General features: G+C 45.8%; 1 protein-coding gene across 1 annotated transcript in view; it reads right to left on the reverse strand.

Moving 5' to 3' along the window:
* LOC138928268 (piezo-type mechanosensitive ion channel component-like) overlaps positions 1–27,908 on the reverse strand; it is a 569,725-nt gene that overhangs the window by 439,106 nt on the left and 102,711 nt on the right. The window contains exon 2 of the mRNA XM_070284921.1: positions 18,105–18,235. Within this exon, the coding sequence (XP_070141022.1) occupies positions 18,105–18,144 (40 nt within the window). The 5' untranslated portion in view covers positions 18,145–18,235. The remainder of the gene's footprint in view (positions 1–18,104; positions 18,236–27,908) is intronic.

Consider the following 27,908-nt stretch of genomic DNA (forward strand, 5'->3'; position numbering starts at 1 on the left):
AAAGAAATGCAGTTTCTTTAAGCGCAGCCTGGTGTACTTGGGGCACGTCATTAGCGAGGAGGGAATACACACGGATCCCGAGACGATTTCGGCAGTACGGCAACTGAGTCCGCCTACCACATGCAAGGCACTGAGGAGATGCTTGGGTATCGCGTCGTAGTACAGGAGATTTGTACCCAACTTTGCCAGTGTAGTGCAGCCCATGTCGCTGCTGCTCAAGAAGGGAAAGAAGTGGCAATGGGAGCAGGAGCAGCAGGATGCGTTCGAAGAACTGAAGAACAAACTGACGGAGGCGCCGGTTCTTGCCTGCCCAGATTTTAACGAGAAGTTCGTGTTGCAAACGGACGCCAGCGACATCGGCCTCGGAGCAGTGTTAACGCAGATAATCCAGGGAGAAGAAAGAGTCATCGCATTCGCCAGCAGACGCCTCATCGCCGCGGAGGAGAATTACTCAGCCACGGAAAAGGAGTGTCTGGCCATCATATGGGCCATCAGGAAACTCAGGTGCTACTTGGAAGGTGATAACCGATCACCTCGCTCTGAAGTGGCTCAACTCGATTGAGAATCCCACCGGCTGCGTAGCGCGCTGGGCGTTGGAACTGCAGCAGTACCAATTCGACGTCACCTATCGACGCGGGAGCCAGAACATTGTTGCGGATGCACTTTCTCAGCAGCCTTTGGAAATACTGCAGATGATCCAGGAGGATAAGCCGGAAGGTACATAGTACCAGCGGATGCTGAAGCTTGTTCAGGACAGGCCTGAGGATTACCCGGACTACGCGTACGAGAACCAACAGCTGTATCGACACATCGGATCTCTACCCGACGACGAAGACTCCGTGCCATGGAAACTGTGTGTGGCCCAGGAACACCGGCAGCGAGTACTGGCGGAATGTTATGACCAGCCCACGGCAGGACACCTCGGAATCAGGAAGACAACCGCCCGGATCGCCCAGAGATGTCCGCAAGTGTGACACTTGCCAGCAGTTTAAGGTAAGCCAAACCAAGCCAGCGGATAAAATGTTCACCAGACAGATCAACGAGGCGTTTGATACTGTCTGCAGCGATTTCATTGGTCCCCTTCTGCGATCCAAAGGTGGAAATACGATGCTGCTCGTATTCTTTGACGCCTTTTCAAAATGGGTTGCTGTTTATTGATCGCGACTCCGCGCGGCGATGTTTTCATGTCCGCTTTCTTGACTCGACTCCGTATAAAATATGCATAACAGTCCTGTCCCTAACTCGATTACATTCTGTCAATTTACAGTCTGTTTTCATACGGTATTAAGTGGAAACATTGCCACTAATTTCAACAAATTCAAGCGGACGAAGTCACTGACAGGGATCGGAATAAAACAACAATCTCGGCTGAAAATTTTGAAAATGTGGTGCCGGACTTTGACGGCGAGACTATTCCTTTCAAAAAGTGGCTTAACAATTTTGAACAAAATGCCGAAGCCTATAGCCTGAATGAACAACAAATGTATGCAAGCACGTGGAAAGATAACCAAGTTGGCAAAGCTGTTTTTAGATTCAGAAGTTGTTAATACGTTTGCTTAGCTGAAAAACGTGTTAATAGGAGAATTTAAACGAACAATGAGAAGTGCTGATTTACATGCCCAATTTGGAGAGAAAAAGGAAAGAAAGATGAGACATTCCAAGAGTATATTTTGATTATGAAAAATATAGCTGCACAGGGAACAATCGACGAAGAGTCCCTTATTGTATACATTGTAGACGGGTTATACATACCAAGTGAGTTTAAATTTAACCTGTACAGCTGTAAAGAATTTCACGAGCTCAAGGAGAAATTCGAAATATACCAACGCAAGTGCATGTCTAATCATGTTAAGTTGCACAGTGGTGGCAAGAAAAACATGCTCAGTGCCAGCAACCGGCGGAGCACATGAGAAAGGATTGCAAGGTGGATACCAAGTGCTTCAAATGTGATGGCGTAGGACATATCGCAAAGGATTGTCCACAAGTAACCGGTGCAGATAGTTCAGTCGTCCAAACGCCATAAAACGATCAACGATCGACGGAGTCGAAATTACGTGTCTGATTGACACAGGAGCGGATGTGTCAATTGTCTGCAACTCTGTTTTCAAGAAGCTGGTCGACGTGAAGCTTGAAAAATGTTATACAGTTCTGCGAGGGCTAGGAAACATACAAACGAAGCCGCTGGGTACATTCACCGGCACAGTCAACGTGGATGGATCTGAGGTGGAACAAAAATTTGTTGTAGTTCCGTACAAATACATCGAAGAGGACGCCCTACTCGGTTTCGATTTCGCATCCAAATTTCGAGTAACGTTGGACGAGGAAGGATTTACGTTCACCAAGCTGTCAGCGCGACCAGACAGCGCTGGACGTAATGAGCTAAGTATTTACAATATTGTTGAGACCGAAATTGATATAAGCGTTTCTCAGCAGTTCAAGCTGATAATACAGTCGTTGGTCGGCAAATACAAGCCAGCCGATTCGCGCCTGGATCTCTTTACAGAAAATGTATAAAAAGGGTCTTCGAACGGTGGGCTGACGTGACATGGACAGCGTCAGCCACCAGGGTAGTGAGTTAGAAAACGCCTTTATTTCGGTATTGGCAAAAGAGCGAAAGGGGTCGGCGGTAGCGCGTATTAGGTCTGGCTCACGGCACTCGTATTTTTCTATTAATTTTTATATTTGGCAAGTAATGTCTCCTTGTTACTTTAATAAAGAAAGTTGAACTTTCCAAAAAGCTTAAAAACAAATCTTAAATTGTTTCAGTCACTCACTGACTCGTGTCCGTCCGGTCAGCTTTTTTGGGCCGTGGAAATGTGCGGGTGTTCCCCTCCGGCGCACCCACTGTGCATAGGATCGCCTCTTGGTCGCTCCCGGTGTAAGAGTCGCTGACTCTCCAGCTAGCGTCGTGGGAAATTGCGCTGCTCACAAAGGTCAGGTCGATTATTGAGGCGGCTCCTGCTCTGGCAAACGTGTGCCTCATCCCCTCGTTAAGGAGGACTACGTCCGTCGAGGCAAATGCTTCCAGCACCGCGCATCCCCTGGCGTTAGTGGAGACGGATCCCCACTCGAGGGCCCGGGCGTTGAAATCGCCTCCGACTACAACCTTGGCCCTGCCACTCATATCGCTGCATAGGTTGTCCAGGATCCTGCTGAATGCTTCCAGCGGGAGACTGGGGGCCAAGTAGCAGCTGTAAATGCAAAAGCCGCTGACTTCCGTTCGCACAAATCCATCGGCTGCCAGGATGTTGGACATCCGCCGCTGTCCGTTGCCACAGAGCCAAAGGGCCGCCTTTCCATGCTCCTCCCTCCCTCGTCTTATAGGGTTCGCTAAATATAGCAACGTCCGTCGCTACCTCGCTCACCGTATGTAGTAGCTGGTCCTGCGCCGCTCTGCAGTGATTCAAATTAAGTTGAATCAACTGCATGCAGGCATATGGTTCCCGTTCCCTCTGTTCGAGGCTGGGCAACCCATGCCACCTGCCTGGTGCCTCGTCTCCTTGCTACCAGCCGCCTTGTACAGGAAACAGGCTCCTTGGAACATTCGGCTACCTTGTGTGCCGATTCTCCGCATTTGATGCAGCAGGTACTCCTATCCACGGGGTTCTTGCAGTGGATCGCTATGTGTCCGGTTTCCAGGCACCTGAAGCACCTCGGTGGAGCGGATCTTTCCCGGATGCTACAGGTTGACCATCCGATTCGCACCTCTCCACGCTGCAGGACTGCCTTACCCAGTGGAACGGGCAGGCTGACCACCGCCAGCTGCGTCTCTGAGCGGCCACGGCGCATGCTCCGGACTCTCACCCGTTCTGCCTCGAGGTAAAATTGGCCGGCAATAACGGCGCAGACCTCCTTCTTCGAGGTGATAGAGTCGATGTTCCGTACCTCCATAACCAGCAATTTCGTGTCCTCCGTCGACGCACGCACAGTCGCGGAATCACCGAGCTCCCTCTCGATGCTGTCCTTCATGTCCTCGGCGCTCTCAACACTCCCTTTGGCCACCTCTAGGAGCAGGTTGCCGTTGTTGGTGCGCCGAACCTTGAAGACACAGGCGCCCAGGTCCCACAACTGCTTGTCGTCCCTCCTGGTCACCATGGCTAGTACCTCGCTGTGAGACTTGCCGTTTGCTTGCACGATGACAGCATCAGGACGTCCACGGTGCGCTGCCTTCGGCTTCTTGGCGACTACCTTCCATTTACCAGTGGGCTTTGCGGGGTTCTCGAGGATCAGGGTGGCAGCGTGAGCCTCCGCGGGCTCCGAATGGGCTCCTTGAGTCTTTCTCCGGGGCTTCCTGGCCCTTTCACGCTTCCCTGCTGCGCTGCGCCGGTTGGTGTAGGGGCAGGCACAGGTGCGGGTAGTTCCGGCCAGTTTGGCTGACAAAGCCTTCGCCAGGGCTCTGTTTGGGCTGTAGCCTCCTTCTTCCCAACGGTCGCTGTCTGCTGTTCCTTGCCGGAACTGTGTGTGCTCTGGGCGCATTTTGGGCACAGACTGATCCCGACCTCGCTCTGCTGCTTTTCGTTGGCACCAGCGGCTGCCGCTCTGCTCGCCGCAAGGATGCTCTTGTGAAGCGCCTTCATTTTGGCAAACAGCTCACTCGTGGAGACGGTGATGTGACGCGTCGTCTTTTCCATCATTTTCGTGGAGACTTCCTGCAGCAGTTTCCCCAGATCCTTGAGATCCTGCAGGCTGGCTGCCTACTCTGACGCGTTGCTCCTCTAGGCCGGCGTAGTTCTTTGCCAGCTGGTCGGGCTCGCAGGATCCCGTCGTCCTCTTGGGGGGCGGCTTAGAGCTTGACCCGGGGCTCCGCCCACCTTACTGCTCCTCTTGAAGGCCTCTGCTTCATCCCCTTCCCTCTCTTGGCAGGGCGACCCCGCTAAAGCCGTACCACACATAAAGGGATTTTCATCCTTCTCAATGGCCGGCTTGTCGGTCCGCGCAGGGCTCCCACGCTGGCCACGGGGGTTATACCAGTCCTCGACGTCCCTTGCCCGGGTCACCGCTTGCGCGGCGGATCGGACTTTGGTCGGCTCCGTAACCTTTTCCCGCCAGCCGACTGCGCCGTACACTGCCTCAGGGAATAGCACGTTGTTTATTCGAGTGAACAAAGTGAAGTGTGCTCAATCGCTAGGATTTTGCTTAGCCTAGCCGTGTCTTTGACTCCTTCTAGCGATTCGCAGTAGCTACTCCAAGACTCTTTCTTGGCTGCGTAGATCTTTTCTTTGTGTATTGTATTGTACGGCTGCCAGTCTTCGGTTCCGTAACTTGTCTTGAAGGCTTTTCGAACTTTTTTTCTGAGCTCGCCTAGCTCTTTGTTCCACCATGGTTGGTATGTCTTCTTAGAGTATGTCAGTCTGCATGAATCTTTATAAGCTTTGTTCAGAATATTTGTGAAGTCCTCGACTTCCTTATCCATTCCTTCCGGGGTAGATCGAGTCTTCATCCTTCTATCTTTGACCTTTGACTTTTATCTTTTAGTATTTGTCGCAGTCGGTGTTACGAGGGTTTCGCTTCGGCTCCGTTTCGCATATCGGCATCCCGATTTATTATTCATATTTATTTTAATATTTATTTGTGGAGAGTCGGTTAACTCCTTACATAAGTAAACATTTGCGGTATGTTACAAAACAGCTTGATGTTTTCTTAATACGTTAAAATAAAAAAATTTTAAATTGGGCCACCTCCCCCAAACTCCCCCTACATGACATCGAAGGGTGGAGGAGAGACGCTTGCCAACAAAAGGCAATGCTCAGCCGAGAGCGCCTGTATGGGCGCACAGGGGTGGAGGCGGCAACGCGGGCCTATGGAGGCAGGCCCTCCCCAAGTGGCGAAAAAGCCCAAAAAGACCGCAAAATCGGTGAGGTGACCAAACGACATTTGATCGTGGCACTCATTGACAGAAGCGATGAAGCCGGCAAGATGACCGAGGCGCGGTGGAAGATGGTACATGCGCGGCTCGTTGAGACATTGTATGCACGGATGGAGGAAGATCCCATGCCCACCTTCGATGGTGCTGGGTGTCTAACTGGGGTCAAAATCCTGAAGTGCATGGATGACCTGACGAGAAAGTTGCCTACTCAAGCGGTTGGTCAGTTGGAGGCGTTGGAGCCAAGCTAGAGGTGGTAGACCGGGAGCTAATCCCATCCACTCCAAAAGCGAAGGTACTCTTTCCCTTCGCAATCCAAGCGGACCGCGCGCTGAAGCTTCTGCAGCGTCAGAATCCGGACATACCAACCGCGGACTGAAAAGTTCTGTACGTTGCGACCCCATCACCCAAGGAGGGGGGCAAAGTGCAGTCCTCTAGATAAACAAGGAGGTAGAGGACATCCTCTATACCAGATACGGGAAGATGGTGTGGGGCATGGGTAGTGTAAAGCGCCTCAAAAAGCACCACCCCGGAGATAAGCAACAGCTGTATATGGTAGTCACCTGGCACTTGGCCCTGACAGTTAGTCTTTGGCTGCTCTGCTGCGGTTCAGGTTAAGCTGGAGAAACTTACTTGACGGCCTTCTGGAATTATGGGCAGGTCCTGCTTATAGTAGCGTGCTCTGCTTCCTTCGCGTGCTTGCCTCCACGTATTCTGAACGTTGCTTTACCGGAGATGGCAGTCTGTAAGGCAGCTTGTAGCTGCTGCGTGGATGTGCCCAGAGTCTTCTACAACCTTAAGAGGAGTCCGCCATTCGCTGTCCTCCGCAATCCTTGCACATCGTCCTTGAGTCCCTGTAGGGAGGGCTCAGTTTTGACAATCTTGAGCATGTCTACGTATATTTCTTTGCTACATTTGATTATGATGGCGTCAGCGCGCTGCTTCCTAGGCATTGCAGGGTGAGGAGCACGGCTTCCCTTGTTATCGCTGCTCGCAGCTTTGACTTGTATGTTCTTAGGTCTGGTTTTTGCCTTGACCTGCTGCCATACCGCTTTTCTCGGTCTGCTTTCGGGCGCATCGCTAGGCTTCATGCTAGCCACCGTAGGGGTGGTCTGTTGGCTTACACACGTGGTGGATCCCTTGCTGTGGCCGTCTGTCAGTGCAGCAATGATTTCGAGCTGCAGCTTCTTCATAGCTTGCATCGAATCGATCGTCCCCTGCGTGACACTTCGTCCCAGCTTCGCTTCGGGGTTGCCTGCTCCTCGTTTATATCGTCGAAGACGAATACCAGCAGATGCGCCTTCGGCGGCGCTGACACCGGGTGCGTCTTCGGCACGCTAGCAGTATGTTGCTGCGAATGTTGGACTTCCTGCTTGAGTCACTGGAAGTGCCGCATCAGCTCTTGCTCGGCTCTCGCTACCGCTGGTGCCTGGGTCTCGTCGTCCCGGTCTGCTCGCAGCTTCTCCACGCTCATCGTACCTGCTCCTAGTGGGGTCCCTCGGTGCGCAGGGATTTCCCCCTGCGTATGCCTGATGAAAGTTATACCGCTTCTTCTCAATCCTCAAAGCCCCTTTTAAACTAGAGCCGCCTCAGCGCACAGTGAATCCGTCAGAGGCCAAAATTAAAAAAATGGAACGACTTAGGATTTAAACAAAATTGCATCTTAAAACTCTAAGTTTCTCAACTTCACATAGGATTTTTCTGGAAATCTAACCGAACTTCCTAAAAATAGCATTCCAAGCATGCCAACGTATTAATTTTTGTAAAGCAGCGGCACTCAGACGGTTTTTTCGCTTGTTAAAATTGACCTTTAAAGAGGTCGCATGTAAGCTAGAGTGATCCGAATTTAATTATTTTAAATTAATTTTGAAATTGAAGGTATTAACTTAAAATCGAGATATTAATAATTACCTTTCCTGTTAAAGTTTTTTTGTAAAGCTAATTTTATCAAATAACACTTTTTGGTGTATTTATAAACGTCTATTTTATGTATTGTTAAAGTTTTAGTTGTGTTATGTCATTGTGTTTGTCTCACTTTTAAGGTTGTAAGTGGTATAAAATTAGCTGCAGAAACTTGCAGATATGTATTTAGTAGTAAATGTATTCATATAGTGGTGTGCTGTTGCTTTGCCTGCTTTGTCCGACGATGGAAATATCGCCAGAAAATTCTTTTCTAATACAGCTTTGAGCTCCGAAATAAAACGAATTGATGAATCGTTGAATAATAAATACCCAACATTATTGCAAGCCATGGCATAGGGATACAAAATTAATGACGAGAAATTTAAAAATTCCGGGCTAGATAAAGACAACTGTCTAATTGGGTCATATCCAACGTACTATTTACCGGCTACCGTCCATAAAATATTAATTCATGGTTCATGAACACACTATTATTGCGTTCAGATTAATTTTTAACAGGCCAGAGGCAACTTCCAAAAAAAGACAAGTCGACTTTGCTTACATCTGTATATAAATTACTAAATGGTTCTTCAAAATGTTCACATTCAAAACTCTTAATAAATAACCAGGGATCGCAAATAAGAGTTATGAGAAAGTTAAAATTGACATATAACTTTAATTTTGAAATTTGAAAAGAAAAATGGCCAATACCTTTTATTTTAAAAATGAAAAATAAAAATTTTATTGCGATAACTTTTAAACTGAACTAAACAAATTTTTTTTTCGATAGTTTGATCTATTACCCGCAATTTACACCCAACTCAATCCCAAAGTTAACCTTAAATTTAAATTGGCTCAAATTAAAGTTCGAACTGAGTTCAGATCTAAATTTAAATAAGTGGACTTTAACTCAGGCTTAGGCTCGGACTTTAAGGTTTAGATCTAGACTCAAATCCAAAATAAAAATCTAACTTAAGTTAAATTCAGCCTTAGTTAGACCAGATCCCAACTCAGCTCCAAATTAAATTCAAATTGAAGCTGATCTACAGTTTATATCTAATTAAGCTTCAAAATTTAGATCCGTAATAATCTAAATCTAAGTCAAGCTTAGGTTTAAATTCTAGAGTTTAGTTTTGAATGTGGGACAAAAGGACCCAAGCTCCCAAAACTTAAACCATAACTCAGTCTTAGGCTTTGGACTATAATTAAATTGATTTTTTTTTTTTGGCATAGCATTAAAAAAATTTTATTTAGGTTGATCAACCAACTTAATGTTTATTTTAAATTGAATCCGTAGTTTCTTTCAAAGTTTAGATTCAGATCAACTCAGAGTTTTAATTATGTTTATATTTGAACTGTGCACTTCAAAGCCCAACGTATATGAAGTCATTAATAATGATGAAGTACGGAAAGTAGTGACCTTGCATGTAAATAATAAAATGTGTTTATTCAAACAAGGAAAGAAAATTACAGCAAGTTATGATGTTAGCGATTTGTATACTAATGGAACCTTTGACTTAGGTCAATTCTTCCAAAGGCTTGAAAAGCAGGCTGGTATTAACCAAATCAGCCAACACAAGGTGGCACCGTGAGAAAATATCTTTGAACTAGTTTCAATTGATAATTTTAAAATAATGGGCAATAAAATATTGAAATTATTAAGAGTAGTAGTAGTAGACCAAAATAAACAATAAACAAGAAAAGAAGCTAACTTCGGCACGCCGAAGTTTGTATACCCTTGCAAATATTATTTCATTAAATTTTACCTATACTTATTATGTTTAGAGTTTAACAGTTACAGTTTTACATTCCCAGTTTTACATTTTCTCTACATCTACCGATCGGTTTATATAGCAGCTATATGATATAGTTGTCCGATTTTCATAAAATTTATGCCAAAATTCTGAACTAATAAAATAAGCTTATATGTCAGAGTAGATAAAAATAGGTTGAAAAACAACGAAGTTATAATTTTTTTTTCTATTAATTTTCCGATCATTCCTATGGCAGCTATAAGATATAGTGGTCCTATTTTCATAAAATTTTTACCAAAATTCTGGAATAATATAAAAAGGCTATATCTCAAAAATGATGGAATAATATTGAAAAACAGCCAAGTTAAAAATTTTTTTCTAAAAATTTATCGAACATTTGTATGGCAGCTATATGATATAGTCGTCCGATCCGGCCCGTTCCGACATATATAGCAGTGAGAGTATATAGAAGACAATTTGCAAAGTTTTATTCAGATAGCTTTAAAACTGAGGGACTAGTTTGCACATGCAATTGCAATATTGTTTTTCTATGCACTTGTCTTATCTTTGTTAGGCTTGACATTAATTAATTATTATTATTTTTTTTTTTTTTGTTACTAAGGAATATAATTAATTAAAGAATTTTCCAATTTATACAAGCTCCACGTCCGAGCCATGGAATATATATATAGAAATATACGAATGGTTCCTAAAGTCCAGAGTCCAGGTCCGACATTCACAAATAATTCGAGAAAGACATATACAAATATAACCAATCCAAGATTTCAAAAAAAGGAAAGGGTATCTCCGCATAAGGCATCTATCACCTGCAGCAGCTGGCGCCGTATCTTTTTTCCGCTGTGCGTTTCCAAAATGGCTCAAAATGCAGTGGATATCGCCTTAAGAAAGTTTATTGCCATGATAGCCCGTGTTAGCCACTTCGAAGCTAACATTCACACTCCGAGCCCTCCTGAAAATGAGAGATTTTCCCCTGCCATGTGCCGAGTCCATCGGGACTAAATCCGGGCCCTGTGGGAAAAGGTGGAGAAGAGCTATGAAAGCTGCTCCGATCTTCTTTCCGTGTCCGCCGACAGTACCGCCACTTCGGCAATCCTCGAATCGAAGTACAACGACTGTTACTCCGTCTATTCGAGGTGTGTTGTTCAGCTTCAGGACGTACTTGACAAGCCCGCCTCCCAGGCCACACAGGCTTCCGTCAGTGTCCAACCACTTCCATCTACGGGTTGTCGCCAGCCACCAGTGAACACCGAGGTCTTCACAGGCGATTATCTTCGGTAGCCCACCTTCCGGGACCTCTTCACGGCGATTTATATTAATAATTCCAGACTCACGCCAGTGGAGAGTTTGTTCCACCTACTTTTCAAGACGAGTGGCAATGCGCATGCAATCGTTTCAAAGGCCCCTCTGACCAACGAGGGTTTCGTCTCAGTATGGAGAAGCCTTTCCGACCGTTTTGAAAACAAGAGCTTGTTAGTCAACAGTCAGTTGAAGATTCTTTTTAACATCCAGGCTGTTCTTTAAGAATCCGGAGTCGCTCTAAGAGAGCTGCAAGGCACAATTCAAAGTTGTTTGACCGCCTTACAAATGTCCTCCTTGAAGTCGAGGCGTGGGACTGTCTTCTTGTGTACATGGTCTCCCCGAAGCTTCCCAAGATTACACTTTCCTTGTGGGAGCAGTCAATACGCAATAAGGTCGAAATTCCAACCTGGCATGAGTAGGACGCGTTTCTGACCGAGGGCCATCGCACTTTGGAGGCCATCGACGACGTCAGGCTTAGCGGCTCTGGGCATCTTCCGCCAAGGTTATTAAATTTCAACCCACCGGTGCGTAGGCTCAATTTGTATGAAGCCAGGGTGGTTCCAACACCGAGGAGGTGTAATTTATGTTCCAGAGAAGAATACCCTATCCGTATATGTCCGCTTTTCCTGGATATGAATGTCAATGAGCGGACAGATTTCGTGAGAAGAAAGCAACTCTGCTTTAATTGTTTTTCTCGAGGGCACCAGCAACGTGACTGCCCATTCATGCTTTACGTGCCACAGACGGCATCATACTCTGCTAGACCGCGACAATCCTACGACTACCGTTCCAAGACCCTCCGCTCCATCTAGTCCACGACCCGCATCCATTGCGAGAAACGCTGCAGCCTCTGACGACCACTCAAATGTTCAAGCCTGTTTTGCGTCAGGATCCAAAGCAGTCCTGCTCGGCACGGCGATTATTGATATCTGCCATCTTGTCCGCAACTTCCAAGCGCGAACTCTAATCGATTCAGGTTCCGAAGAAAACTTTATTACTGAGAGGTTTTTCAATCTCGTACAATTTCCATCCCAGCCAGCTTATACCCAAGTTTCCGGTCTCAATGGGACAGTTTCCGCTCCAGCGACAAAGCTCTGCAAATTTTCAATTCGCGCTCCCTACAGACCCGGGCTACAGTTAGAAAGGACTGCTTACGTTCTTCCTCAATTAGCCGGAAAACTTCCATCATACCCAGTTCCGAGGGATCTCCTAAATGAGTATCCTAATCTACGTTTAGCGGATCCCACGTTCTTCGAGAGCTCTGAAATCGACGTCCTAATAGGAACTGACATACTTCCGTCTGTGCTTCTGGGTGGTTCCAAAAATAACATCTTCGGCTCTCTCCTGGCCCAAGAGACGAACTTCGGATGGGTTCTCATTGCAGTTTCGTCAAACGGTTCGCCGCACAAATTCCTTGCCACTCGCAGCGCTGCTGTCCTGAAAAGCAGCCCCACCCGAGGTACGCAGTCTGCAGCGGAATCCACCCGCTCCAGAAACGCCAACAGTTCCTCAAACTCAGCGCTGAGAAGAGGTGCGGTTCTCGACCACCGCTATAATTCCAACTGATTGGCCCACGAACATTCCGAGGGAACCTGCCGCAGCGGTGACCGATGCAAGATGTGCAATCAGCTCCACCACAGTCTCCTGCATCCGCATGACCGTCTAGAGCATCCACTCCGCTCGCATCCTCTTTCATCCAGATCACATACGAGGGCTTCACTTCCACACACCACGATCGCTCTGGGAAGCACTCGTACCCGAGGTACTTAGGCCTACCGTTGCCGAGTCTGCCAAAGTTCATCTGCTATGGAAAATTCGACGTCTTCTTGCGCTCAGTTCCGATTAAATTCTACGACTTAGCGCACAGTGATGCAACCCGATCAGGGCATCCGACGCCTTCATCGTACAGCTCCCCGCGACAGGCTCCAGGCCTCTCCATGTCAGTCATCCGTCCCTTCATGGCACTCGTCTTTCATCGCTACTCGTCGCTCCAGTATCAACGATCTAAGCAGCACTCTGATACCCGCCATACCATCGTCCTGTACGGGTTAATTGCAACCCGAGTGAATGTTCACGCCAGGAGGCGTGAAAAAAAAATCTAAAATCGAGTAAATAATAACTAAATAAATAAATAATAGTCGAGTTTAAGGGGGTCTTCTCATTCAAAAGCCGTTTTTTGGACCCTTTTTAAAAAAATTCTTATTTGAAAACGCAAAGAATAATTGAAAACTTTTTTTATTTATTGTATTCAAAAATGTTCAAAATAACTAAAAAAGTTGTTCTTGCCTCGATACGAGGGTTGTTCAAAGAGTAATGAGACTTCAAACATGGTGGTCGAAAAAAAAGGTGTCGTCCTGGCGGCCACGATTCAGGGTCTCCAGAGCGTCCGAAATGAAAAATAAAAACGGGGTTATAATCAGAATAGATGTCATTTTCGGCTGACGGAACAGATTTTTTTTTTAAATTTTTTAAAACAAAATGGCGGCCATTCAAAAAAAAAAATTCGATTTCGGGCGTTTTTTTTGTAGTTTAGTGTAAAAAAAAAATAGAAAAAAAATTAAAAAAAAATCTGTTCCGTCAGCCGAAAATGACATCTATTCTGCGTCGATTCCACTTTGTTTCATGAAAATCGGTTCAGTTGAACTGGAGATATCATGGCCGCCAGTTCGAAAAACGTGGTTTCGAGATAAACGCGTTTGAAGTTTGAAAAAAGCTCATTTTGCATAGATCTTGCTTCACAAAAAAGGCTGTATCTTCTAAAGTATTTCGAATTTCTAAAAGTCCTTTTGGGGACATATACACACCATTCCAAGCTATAAATAAATGCAAAAAAAAAAAATCGAAAAAAAAAGTTGCCCAATGAGAAGACCCCCTTAAAAACGCTAAAGTCGATAAATCAAAATAATAAAATACAAATAAATAAGGATAAATAAATACTAAACAATAAAACAATAAGATTCGAGAAAATAAAAGAAAATACCAATAAGAAATAACGAAAGTAAAATTCCCGGGCAAAATCCTGTGAACCTGCAAGATCCGAATCAAGCATATACGGTGCACACATCGCAGACCCTGCGAGATCCAACCCCGCGAACTCTCGTCCGGCGATACAGGATTCAGTCTTCACCGCGGAATTCCGTTATTTCCACTCGCCCGAGCCCAAGCTTTGGTTGGTTATTTTTCAATTCTTGTTTCCCGCGTGTCCTGTGAACCATGGGCGTCACATGGATCAGCTATCGCAAAAAGATGAAACTGTAGACCATCCTCGGCGATTTCGGACTCGAACGAAGCGGCACTGTGGACGAGCAGCGTGCACGGCTCATAGAATTTTCGCGGCAGCCAGACAATTTCGAAGAAATTCAGGTTCGACTCGAACTGGAATGCCGGTTCGGAAATGCGCCCACTGGAGATATGAAGTCGCTTATACCGCTGGACCCGGCCCTCATATCGCCAAAACCGACTACGTCGGCATCGGATGGGAGCAATCCAGATCGACAGGATGACGAAGTGGGGCCTTTCGTTCGACGGACCCACAAGGGTTCATAGAGCACATCGAGGAGCGTGGTGATACCTGACGGATTGAGCGGAGATATCTGACTCAAGCCCTGGTGGTGCTGCTGACCGGACGGGGCGAAAGCTGGTTCCGAACCAGCGGACTCCAACAAGCCAGCTGGGTCGAGCTTTGCCGGGAGTTCCTTGATTTCTTCTTGCCACCGCGCTACTACCAGCGGTTGGAGGACGAGATAAGGACTCACTTTCAGAAGCCCAATGAAACCTTTAAGGAATACTTAATTGATCTCCGCTTGCAGATGCGTCGGGCAGGTTTTTTCCCGGACAGGGAATTGGAGAGGATCTACGAGAACATGCTGCCGGAATATCAACTATATACCCGGAGGCAAGATTTCCGTACATTGACTGAGTTGACCCACCTCGTGACCAATTACGAGGAGACACGCAGCCGAGGCGGGCGAACACCAGAGACCCGAATCCCGAATCAACGGCAGGCCGCAGGAGCCAGCTACGCAGCAGACGGAGACAGGATGCCCACCCGACGAGTTCAACAGGCGCCCTCTTCAGGCAACGCCTGAACTCATGTACCTGCCAGAGCGCAGTATCGGCACGACCGGAAGCAGTCAGCGTTCGCGACGCCTGCCGGAATTGCGGCCAATCCGAGCACTTCAAAGCCGACTGTCGGAATCCACGGATCTTATTTTGCTGGTCTCCATCAGTACCAGGGACGCATCCGCGCCGCCATCACCATGGAGGGCACAGCTTCATCAGCGAGGACCTAGCCCGAGAGCTAGGCAACGCGAACAACATGCGGGACATCAGGACCCAGGTCAAGCTGGCCGACGGGACATGCCGAGAACTTACTCGGGCCCTCGCCGCCAACATCCACCTTGGGAACAAGCGAGCCCAACCATCCTGCAAGTGATGACCGAAGTCCTCGACGACGTTCTCCTAGGTATGGATTTTCTTTGCAGGATTGGAGCCACCATGCAGTGCGGGGACAGACCCTCAGCCTGCTACCCGACGTCCACACGGAGCCACCTTGGGCTCGAGCACAAAGCGGCGCAAGACGCCGAAAGGAAGAGCCACGCTCTGTCCACTTCGAGGAGCCACGCTCCACCACTCACGAAGGGCCACGCCCTACACCGCAGCCGAGAGTGCCACGCTTTCAACCCTAAGGCCCGCCGGCGGAGCCACGCTCTGCCCGCCGGGAGCCAGCGACGACGGAGCCACGCTCCAGCTACGAGGAACAGACGACCGCCAGAGAACCGCCGGAACCGGCGCGGCGAGCCCATTCTTGGGGCACAGCCTTTGAGACCTGCCAGAGGAGATAGCATATCTTTCCGGGGGCCGACGGTCACCCCGGACTCAGACCCGTCAACGACGGGGAACCCGCCGCCAAGTTGGAGCCACGTCTTGCCTGTGGCCGATGCCGCCGCTGCGCAGCGGATCCAGTTCCGCACCTCCAAGAAGCGTGTCCGTTTCCAGGACCACGCCGAGGAAATGCCGGTGCAAGACTCGCCTCTATGCGAAACAGGTGATCCGGATTCATCCGAGCCAGAGGAGCCCGAGACTCAAAGATACCCAGAGCCCTGGGTAGAGGAATTCCTAGAGAAGGAGTTCGCATTGTTCGAGAACCTTTCGGGGGTGCCTCACATCGCGGAGCACCACATAATCATGCGCAGTGACCGGCCGCTGAATCAGCGATACTTCCCGAGGAACCCGGCTATGAGGGCCATCATCGACAAATAAATCGACGATCTTCTCGAGCCCTCAAAGAGCCCACACCGCGCGCCCATCGTGATTGCGGCCTAGAAGAACGGAGTCGTGCGCATGTGTGTTGACTATCGTCAGCTGAATGAAAACTCGGTGCCAGACCCTGAACCGCTCCCGAAGATTCACCAAATCCTGGAACGCCTCCGGAACGCCAAGTTCATCTCGACGCTGGACTTGAAAAACGGATACTGGCAAATACCAGTAGCCCCGGTAGCCCCCAGTTGGGAGTGCATGGATTTAAGGATTATTCCACCGGCGGGTGATGCCGTTCGGCCTGCATTCCGCCCCTGCCATTTTCCAGCGCCATTTGGACACAATCATCGGGTCCGACATAGAGCCGCATGCGTTTGCCTACTTGGACGATATCATCGTCATGGGCTCAACCCTGGAGGGGCATGTCGCCAATCTTCGAGAGGTTTTCCGACGCCTGCGCACTACGAACTTGCGCCTAAATCGAGGGAAGTGCCACTTCTTTCAGCGCCACATCCATACGGATCCGGACAAAGTTGCCGCGATCCGCGAGCTGAAGCCACCAATTTGCCTAAAGGAACTCCGGAGGTCCCTTAAGAGTTCATTCTGGTATCGCCGCATTGTTCCAAAAGTCGCCGACGTGGTGGAAACTATAACCGCGTTGCTAAAGAACTGGACATCGAGGCAGGATCACGCCTCTTAGGAGCTGAAAGCGCTATTAACGAAGGCACCTATCTTGGCCTGTCCAGATTTCTCCCAAAAGTTTTTCTTACAGACGGACGCCAGCGAATACGGAATAGGAGCCGTATTGACGCAAACCATCGAGGGGCAGGAGAGAGTAGTCGCTTATGCCAGCCGCCGGCTCAACCCAGCCGAGAGAAACTACTCCGTTACGGAAAAGAAGTGCCTCGCCATCGACTGTAAGAGTATTGCTTTAAAACTGACTAGCTTGCGGATAGACAGACGGTCAGACAGACATGGTTAGATCGACTCGGCTGTTGATGCTGATCAAGAATATTCATTACACCTTAATTCTTAATGTAACAATTAAAATTTTATGATTATTATTTGTACTCCGTTACGGAAAAAAAGTGCCTCGCCATCGTCTGTCAGAGTATTGCTTTAAAACTGACTAGCTTGCGGACAGACAGACGGTCAGACAGACATGGTTAGATCGACTCGGCTGTTGATGCTAATCACTAATATTCATTACACCTTTATCTTTTATTTGAATCTAAAAAACCAAAAAGATATTTTAGTTGAACCTAAACAACCAAAAATAAATTACGAAAAAAAAAAATTGTTTTGAAGGAAAAAAGGTCATTTTCAGGTAATCAGATTTCACTTCCAACCCTCTTAAAAAATAGTAATAATCATTTTTATTACCCCCATTTAGGTTCAAATGTGTATCGTGTCCATAGCATAGGTAAAAATGCAAAAATTTAAAGCTGAGAAAAATACATTTAAAGTTTTTGATGCGCCCACATTTACACTTGTATAGCTTGCGTATATACTTGATTTGATGCACTAAACTTAAAAATTGTTCAAAATATTTTAGTTTACATGTACAATTTTTCTAGTAACGAATAAATTTTCAACCTATATCCTACTCTTATCACAAAATTATTAAACTATCAGGACTATGACAAAGCAAACATATGGGACAAGCGAAAGTTCAGAAAAAAACAATGTAACGAACAAACCTGAGGTCCCTTCTTGGTAGGTAGGTAGGCTTTTAATAAGGCTTCTAACGGTATTTTTTCAAAATTAGTACGTGATGGAAACTTTTTGTTTTCGAATTAGCAACGTACAAAATCGTTCACAATCTCCGTAAAAAGTAAGTTCAAATTTTGTCACCTATGTTCGGCTTAGTAATGGTATCGTGTAGAATTTTTAATGCTCTCTATTTGGAGTTTAAGTGATGGCGTTGAATTCTATTGATTCTTTAATAATAAATTATATACAAATTTTGAATATAATATGGGCTAGATAAAAAAACAAATACTTACCCTGATGGTTTTTTCGATTGGTTTCACGAATTTGTTCCATTTTTATTTTTACTTTTTCCAAAACATTTTTCTCGTACTCACGACGATCATAAATTTGTTTATAATGCAAGTTTTCAATTATAGCAGCTCCCCTGCAAAATATTTAAAATTACATAAACTTGACGTTTTTAAAACAATAAAAATAAAAATGTTGCTTGATTCAAAAGCTTGTTCTTGAATATTTTATTTAATTATAAGGAGGTGACATTATTTTTTTATTTCCCTAATCAGTTCAGTTCAGTTCAAGTATATTGACAAGAGTGCAGTTAGTTAAGTACAAGAGTGGCCAGAGCCAAGATAAAGATCTAATCATAAAAAAAGCCCCTCCAGCGGAGCCAGAGAGATCAGCTGCATTCGCTCGCAAATGTGCCTAAACGTAAGATAAGCTGGGTTGTGTCTTGGCTGTTTTAATCCAATTGGGTTTGACCCAACATCCCGGCCCCATTGAAAGTCTGAAGCCAACTTTCAAGAGACAGGTAGCAGAGCGAGTTTATGTACGGGGCGTCGGTAGACTCCCTTAGCGGTGCGCTACGTCAGCGACGCGCACGAGTTACCGACCAGTCGGTAGGTAACAACCCGCCGGCTAAACCTCCCAGAGCTACCCTAGAAGTGGTACGCTAACGGATGGACTTCATGGGCAGCGGCCAGACGAGGTCAGCATTTTTACATACATATGTTGCAATCCAACATCACCCAAAGCCGGGCAACGACCACTTGAGTCGTTGCCCTACATCGATTCCGCTGACGCCGCAACAGGATGCCCCAACCTCCCTCTCTACAGGAAACTCGACACGAGCAGCCACTTGGGCTGAATTCGTTGGAAACTATATTTGTTTATTTCTTAAGCACTCTATGTATTAGTAAATAAGACTTATGTATAATTCGGCAGCGTAGGCAACTTGGCCACCGCTGAATAATATATTCATGATTCGAAAAACGAAACTCAAACGAGCAAGTCGTAATTATTTCCTCACTAAATTAAAAAAAGGGACATTCCAAAAATCCACTCCGGACCCGCATCCTTACAGGATCATAACTGGCGCAGCCGATCACGGACAAAGGATGGATCTACTCACACTAATACTATTGTAAGCACAAACACACAAGTAGGGTTGTAGACTGTGTAAAATAAATAAATTGAGATGAAGTGAATTAATCAGTGCAAGTGCAATAAAGTAATAAAAGAAGACCAAGAAGCTAATGCAAATAATAATTATGCAAACCAGTGTAGCGACTGTGGTGGGCCGATATATAAAAAAAAAAGAGATATATATAAAATAAAATAATAAATAAATTAATGTGAACAAAGATAAATCGGAGGTAGTTTCGCAGTCCCATGGCGTGTTCAGCGAACACTACCGATATCAGTGGTACCCAAATATTGTATAAAAAAAAAAGGAATTATAATAATAAAGATATACAAGAATTAAGTGGGAGACAATTCGGAATTAGTTTCGCAGTCCCATGGCGTGTTCTGCGTAGTATAACGATTTTTGTGAATATTCATATATAAAAAAAAAAATATATATATATAGAGAATAAAAATATATAAATGTCGGCGAGTTGGTTGCTAAGTGCAAATTTGGAAAGCTTGTTGCTATGGCAACAGAATTATTCGGCGTGCTCAGGTATTGGTAGCCTGTAGGTGTCGCTGGCGCGCAGGCGCAATGACAGTTGAGTCGGTAACAGGAAAAGGACAGTAGACTGTCTGTTACTGACACTACTTCGAAGCATATGAAGACTGCAATGTATCCCTTAGACGGTGTCTTGCCTCGAATACGCGCGTATATGTTAATCGGACCGCAAAAGTCAACACCGCATCTAGAGAATGGTCTTGATTGCGTCAGGCGTTAGACGGGCAGTTGACCTATGACTTGTTTCTCCAGAGTTGGTCGAAAGCGTACGCAGTGTACGCATGACCTTACGACGCGGCGTGCCAAGTCCCGTGCATTGACGATCCAAAATCGTAGGCGTATAAGTGCGACTAGAGCCTTTGGGCCGGCGTGGAAGTTCTTCAAATGGATGTGCTGTACGTATTGGTGCACAAAGAAGTCCTTACTTAGGAGAAGAATTGGATGCCTTTGGGTGTCAGGGATATTGGCTAGTTCCAGACGACCTCCAACCTTGAGCAACTCGAACCCATCAGTAACCTGTAGGAAGGGATTCAGATTTCTTAAGTTAGTACGAGTCAGCTTGCCCTTTTGCAGCAGTCCTATATCCTCAGAGAAATGCTTGGCCTGCAAGTTCCAACAAATGCAGTGCAATGCGCGAGACAATTCTTGTGGTGACGGCGATAATGTTGCGAACGGCTGCAGCTTTCTGGCGAAGTGATCAAAACGAAGTACCCAAGCGACAACTAGTATGCAACGATTGTGAGAGCTAATAGTATATACAGCTTCCAGAAGACGATTGCTGATGGTGACTATAGTAAAGGCCGATTTGCGTTTTTCCAGCTGGACCACATCCGGATCAATATTGCCAGAACTATCCGGTGGCCAGTGTAGCTGATCTCGTAGTAAATATGCGGGACCGTCGAACCATATCGACTGCTGTAATTCAGCTGCGTTGCAGCCCCTGGAGAGTAGATCTGCTGGATTATCGTTGCTCTACGGGGTTGCTCCCCTCCTCCTTGTCTAAACATCTTAACCACATCAGCCGCGATTACGTAGCGATATGTGCGGAAGCGTAGAAGCAGCGTATATAGATCGGGTTGAATTGTTGGCCCGACCATGAGCAAATCATTTAGCGATTTCTGACCCGTTGTCTGACAGGATGCGTCGTTGGCTTGAGCACACAATGATGAGGTATATAAAAATGTGGCACATCTCTACTAAACTCATATGGCCCAGAATTTCAAATTCCTGCATGAAGTCTATGTATTTCGACCTTATATCCGCTGAGCGCCTGAGTCGGCGTTCAAGCGCTTGAAATCGTCTTCGTGCAGTTTCATACGAGTTGCCAAGCAAGCTGGGATCCGTTTTAAATGGCAACCCAACCACTATGCGTCCATCATCATCACGGCGAACAGAGTCGACGAATTTCTCCTCACATTTGCGCTGCTCTGTTGTGTATATGTCAGCCGACTTGCTAACATCTTCAACCTTCCAAAATCGCTCGACGTTTCGGTTAATAGCATCCTCCAGAGTTAATGAGTAGCTGTGAACTATAGTGGGCTTGGTTTGGCAACGACCAGAGATTATCCATCCTAACAACGTTTTTTGGAGAATTCCAAGTAGCAAATCAATTCGACGAGACTTATTGAATTTATCGTCAGAGAGGGGCGTGTTTTGAGGTAACTGCAATGATGATATGTCTATATCTGAATCTGGGTTGTATGCGATATGTGATGTAATGCAAAAATCTAGCGACAATTCTAATGCGTTAAAGCGTGATTTGATTGTGGTAGGTGCGCGATGCTTTATCTGCGTTTGAGATTCTCCAATGCTGCGTATTTCCATGTGGCGCTTGATACGTGGTACGCGAAGCGCTTGAGCAAATTCAGCATACATAAAGTTAACTTGTGAGCACGAGTCTAGCAGAGCGCGACCTATCTTGTAACAACCTGAGGCATCCTTGACCAGAACCAATGCCGTGGCCAATATTACACGATCTACTTGAGTCTCCCTGTGAGTGTGAACAACTGCATTCGATATCTGCGGAGCATTTGAACAGGTTAAGAAGGCAACGGTGGCGAAGGAGTGGCTCAAACGACTTCTCGATGCAACATAGTGTGATGGGATTGGGAACAGATTCGGCACTTCTGTGTCGACGGGCATTTGACCACGTGATGACCTTTGCCGAAACAATTAATATAGAGACCCAAATTCTTTATATTTGAAAGCGATGATCGACAGAAGTGTTACTAAGTTGGGAACATTTAAATGTTTTGTGTTCGCTACTGGAACACACATGGCATATTGGTGTGGAGCAAGAAAAGGTAAACCCAGGATGCTGCTGTGGAGTACGTTGTTTAGTGGCAATCTGTTGAGTCGCCTTAGCATCACCGTTGGCATTGCTAAGGGCTTCTAGATATTGGCAGTGACGCTCTACGACCTCAACGCACTTGGGCCAGGACGGCAGAGTTCCGTAATCTAAAGATTCATTCCACTTTCTCTTCGTCTCCTGATCGATTTTATTCATTACGATTGAGATGAGCATCGCCTGCACAATTTGGGTTTCACTTCCGAGAGATAACAACGAGCTAAACAATGCCGTTGCATTGTCAATAAGGCTGCGCAACGTTTGGCTATTGGCTTTCGCAACATTTGGCAAATTGAATAGCGACGATATATTGTCCAGAAAAAACAGGGTTGGGTTGTCATAAGGACTCTTTAGACGCTCGAGAGCCTTTGCGTAGTTTTCAGGTGTAACTTGGAACGCTTTAACCGTTTCAAGAGCTGATCCACGTAGACAAGTTAGCAACTGATTAAATTTCTCGATTGAGGATAACAAAGCTTGAGCATCTATCTACATTTTGTTTAAATGACGTAATAAAGCTTTGATATTCCGAGTACTTGCCATCAAATGTAGGTAATGCGAGTCTGGGTAGTTTGATAGATGACGTGTTGAATACACTGAGAGTCGTATCATTTCCATATGTATTGTGAACATCAGGGCCGAGTTGCTCCTTGATGCTCACTTTGATGCTGACAAACATGTCTTCCAACTCTCCACGAACATCTCGTTGCTGCTCTTCCACATCTTGCTCCTCGATGTCGTTTTGTACCGACAAGACTTGTTTGAAATACGCCTCCAATATTGACAATCGGCAATTCAGTTCCGCTGACGAAAGTCCATGGCGTGGATCCACAGTAGTCCGAATTCGAGTAATGTTTCTGCGAAGATTAGTGCGTTGTTGTTTTAACTGTTCTAATGAAGCCATGTTTGCAAATTAAGTGCAAAGACCAAAACAACTGCAGCGATACTACTGCTACAATCTGACAACCCTCCAATGTAAATACGTACGTGTGTATTTCACTCAATTGAGCCTTGAGTAAAATTGCAGTGCCAATTTGAGTGAAATCGCTGTGCAATAACTTACGATCAGCGATATCCAAACGAAGTATCAAGAGTGAGCGAGATGACTGAATTTAACTTAACGGCTTGGTTGACGATGAGGCGGGGGGTGAGGCAGGAACAGCAATTAGAACAGCAAGATCCAAATGAAATGCATGCGGCGAAGTAGCGGTTATTTCCTTTTCCTTATGATGCGGCAGTGGTGCAGGCAAGGGGGTATGTACCCTACTTCAGTGCGAATTGGGTAGGAGATCTGTGATGACTCGATTCGAACCGACAGACCCGAGACTCCAAGTAGAGCTTGGAGACGACAGCGACAGAGAGGCACACGGTGACTCTTCCAAGTATAGCTTAGAAGCGACGCGACGATAGAATCTCGAGACCGAATGCTCGAGGCCAATGCACCTTTCGACTTAACCTCACAACACATGCATGTACCTTTACATACAAATGTTGAAAGCGGCAGACTTCACCAATTAATTAATATAAACAATGTCACGAGTCCTGTCACGGTCGCCAAAATGTTTGATTCTAAAGCTTGTTCTTGAATATTTTATGTAATTATAAGGAGGTGACATTAATATATATTTCATTAATCAGTTCAGTTCAGTTCAAGTATATTGACAAGAGTTCAGTTAGTTAAGTACAAGAGTGGCCAGAGCCAAGATAAAGATCTAATCATAAAAAAAAGCCTCTCCAGCGGAGCCAGAGAGATCAGCTGCATTCGCTCGCAAATGTGCCTAAACGTAAGATAAGCTGGGTTGTGTCTTGGCTGTTTTAATCCAATTGGGTTAGACCCAACAAATGTATTGCAATACTACCACTTCAACATAATGTATTTACTTTTACTTTTTATTTGCATATTTTCTTTTAAGATAACTCATTTGTGTGAAATTTTTATGACAAATCAATGAGTTTAATTTTAAAAACATTTCTTTCATGTTTGTAAAAGTTCTTATTCTATATTAATATCACTGGTTAAAAAACTTTTATTTTATGGAAAAAAACCCCCAATGAGTTACCTCAGGTTCATCAGTTATAATGCTTTAGCCGCACTTCCTTCTTTTGCTTGGAGATATTAGAACTAGAAAGAAAGCTATCTTTAGCACACTTAGTTTGTATACCTTTGCAGGTTTTATTAAGATCATAATTATATATTTTTATATTTCTTGGATTACAGTTACAGTTTAACATTCACAGCTTAACATTTTTCTCTACATCTGCTGATCGTTCCTATGCTAACAATATGATATAATTATCCTATATTAATAGAACTAAAACCGAAATTCTGAAATTATACAAAATAACCATATTTCTTTGGCAGCTATATGATATAACTTCCGATCTGGTCTATTCCAAAAAATATATATATAGCAGTGAGAATAGTCATGACTATCTGCAAAGTTTAATTTAGATAGTTTCAAAACTGAGGGACTAGTTTGTGTAGAAACGGAAAACTGTACAAGTTGCCTGCGATCTGCGAATGTATATCATTCCTGCATGCTCTTAGACTTTGAACTTTGCTTTCGTCAATGTTCCCTTTAAGAAGCGGAAAAACATGAAAATTTTTGTCCACGACCAGCGCAAAAATTTTGTTAAACAGGTCGTTTTAACTTTTCCTAATACTAACATAAGTCGCTGTAATTTAATTTAATTTAAGGTGGTATTTTAATTTGTGAGAGTACCTTTTCTTTAAATTGCGTAGCATTAGTAATATTTTTAATCTTGTTGGGTAGCTGATTCCATAATCTAATAGAATTAATGAAAAATTGTCTTTCGGATGTCAGCGATCTAGGCCTTATACAAATTGGATGTTTTAGCCTTCTAGACGCAGTAAATGTTAATTCTTCAATTAGGTATGCTGGTTCTTTCTTATATATTAATTTGTGAAGAAATGTCAATATTCTCATCTTTATCCTTCCACTAAGTTCTACGTCTAAAATTGTATAGGCATAACCCGACACATGTTCCATTCATAGCAAATTAAATATATTAAATATCTTGCGATGCTATTATAGACTTTTTTTTATAGGCTTTGCTTTTATTATTGAATCTTCTTATTTATGAGACTAACAATAAGTGTATCAAATCTTACAATACTACCTAACTAGCAGTCATGAGACTGGTACAGAGTAAATGGCCCTGACTAATTATGGCTGGGTTGGATGGTCGTTACGTAGTAGGCGGCTTCTTCTGGAAACTCGTATCAAGTCCCTTGCTAAAGGATTTGGATGGGTGGAGAGTTTTTCCTTGTAGGACGCTTTTTGTTTTTCTATTTCGTTCTTAACTGCAGGAATGCCGAGATCCCTGTGGATGTTTTCGTTGCGAATATACCATGGTGCCCCAGTGATAGTTCTCAGGATTTTTGATTGGACGCGCTGTATGATGTCTAGATTGGTACTGCACGCGTTCGCCCAGAGCTGGGAGCCATACGTCCATATTGGCTTCAGTGTGGAGTTGTAGAGCAGCACCTTGTAGTCCAGACACAGGGGCGATCGGGAGTTTATGAGCCAGTGGAGGCTGCTGGCTTTTAGTTTTAGATGAATTTTCTTGCATTCAATGTGTCTTTGCCATGTCAGGCGTCTGTCCAGGTGGACGCCCAGGTACGTTACCACGTTGACTTCGGGGATCTGCGTGCTGTTCAGGTGGAGCGGAGGGCATGTTTGTCTGTTGAGAGTGAACGTTATGTGCTTACACTTTTGTCCATTTATTTTAATACGCCAATCAGATAGCCACTTCTCGACTACCTTGAGGTGGTTGGCGAGCTGGGTTGTTGCCCGGACTGGACATCTGGAACGGCTGAGAATCGCAGTGTCGTCAGCGACTGTGGATAGTGTTAGCTGGTCGCTTGTGGGGATAACCGCTGTGTATAGGACAAATAGGGTAGGCCCAAGTGCGCTTCCTTGTGGAACTCCAGCTTCGATTGAATAGGTGCCGGATGTTGTTGCGTTGCACCTCACTGCGAAGACTCTGTTGTAGAGATACGACTCAAGTAATTTGTGTGTGTATGCCGGCATGAGGCAATTGCGCCAGACGCGGTCGAATGCTTGAGAAACGTCTAGACGTTATAGACTATCTTTATTTTATTTTGGCTGATTGAGTCACAATTTGAAAAAACTTTTAGTTTATAGAAATAGGAATTAGTTTCGCCAAGCTTTGAGTTGGACGTGCTTTACATCGCTCTTCATTTATTCTATGTTTTTATAGTGAAATTCTATTTAACAAAGCCCAAATTTTTGGCAAGTGGTCGGTATTTCCGTGAACTTTATAATCAATAAACAACTGGACCATTGTAAATAAAGTCTGTGACTTTATCGTTGTAAGGAAGCGTCTGAGTGGCCGGGGTAAAACCTCAGCAAAATTTAGAACTGTGAGACGCCCAGAACATAAAGCGCCAGTAATTATTTAGCCCGATAGAGGGGGGTGAGGGGAAAAATACAGGCGAATGGTTGCCGGCCGCGCGGAATTTGCCCATCCGCGGCTGTTCGGTCTAGAGGATGGGCGACCCGGAACGATCCAGCGGTCAAACCCGCGTCCGCGCTCGGAATGCTCCAGCAGCAGGGAGGCGTCGGGGAAGAATAAGGGCTCGGAATTCTCCAGCAGCCAATGCCTGTGTCCACGCTCTGGATAATCCAGCAATGGGACCACTGGCTCGGAAAAATCCAGCAGCCAGCCCCGAATCCTCGCGCGGAATACTCCAGCGGCGGGATGAATCAGAGGGCTTGGAACATTCCAGCAGCCACGCCCACGCCCACGCCCGGAAGAATCCAGCAGCGTGACGCCTGTTGGGAAAGGCAACGGCTCGGAAGAATCCAGCACCCGTTGCCTGCGTCCGCGCCCGAAAAATCTAGCGGCGGGACAGTTGGCTCGGAAGAATCCAGCGACCAACCCTAGATCCGCGCCCGGAATATTCCAGCGGCGGGATGGCTCTCTGACGGGCAAGGGGGAAGTGGGAACCGGCGGCCTCCCGCGCAGCAAGTCCGGGCTCGGAATAATCCAGCAGCCGCGGGCTCCTGTTCCCGTCCGACTTTCGTCCGCACCCGGAATTTCCCCGGTGCTACGGAGAAAGCAGGAGGGGAATGATTACTGCCGGCGAGGGGCACCGGCCCCCGGCGAACGACGACGGGTGGAGAGGGGCGAAAGCACAAGTCGATGGCACATGGCTAATTATGATTTTTATTCTCAAATAATTAATTGCGGGGCAGATCCCGATTCTGTTTAATGGCCGGCGGCCATGCTCACCCTCAACTCGATGGATGTCCTCACGATGGATCGGGCAGGATCTTTGGTCGACGCGGACACGCGGTCTTCACACTTGTACTTTAACTTTTTAAATTTGTCGGAGCGGTGCGATCTCAGCTTCGAAGTTTTCTCAGATTTAATTTGTTCTAATTCGGCAGTGTGGCCGTGACCTACTTCTGCCGTCGTTGCCAGCGGCAGCGCTGCCAAGATCGGTCGTAGCGTTGCCACTTTCGAAAGTAGCGCTGCCACTATCGCCAAAGATTGGCTTCTCTTGCGCGCGTTGATTTAAAGCTCCGTGCTTGTTTCGATTTCCCTTTCCGGGGTTTATTTCGGCTTCGCGCCGTTTGTGGCTTCTTGCCGAGTGGTGGGTGTGTTTTTGTATTTGTTTTTATATTTGTTATATTTATTACTCTTACAATATACATACACTACACATACACATGGATGGCTTAGAAGAAGGCATTGCTTCGCTGGCGCGGTGACCCCTACTCCGTCTGCTCCGTTCGC

Source organism: Drosophila kikkawai, chromosome 3L (assembly GCF_030179895.1).
Source record: "Drosophila kikkawai strain 14028-0561.14 chromosome 3L, DkikHiC1v2, whole genome shotgun sequence".
Lineage (NCBI taxonomy): Eukaryota > Metazoa > Arthropoda > Insecta > Diptera > Drosophilidae > Drosophila > Drosophila kikkawai.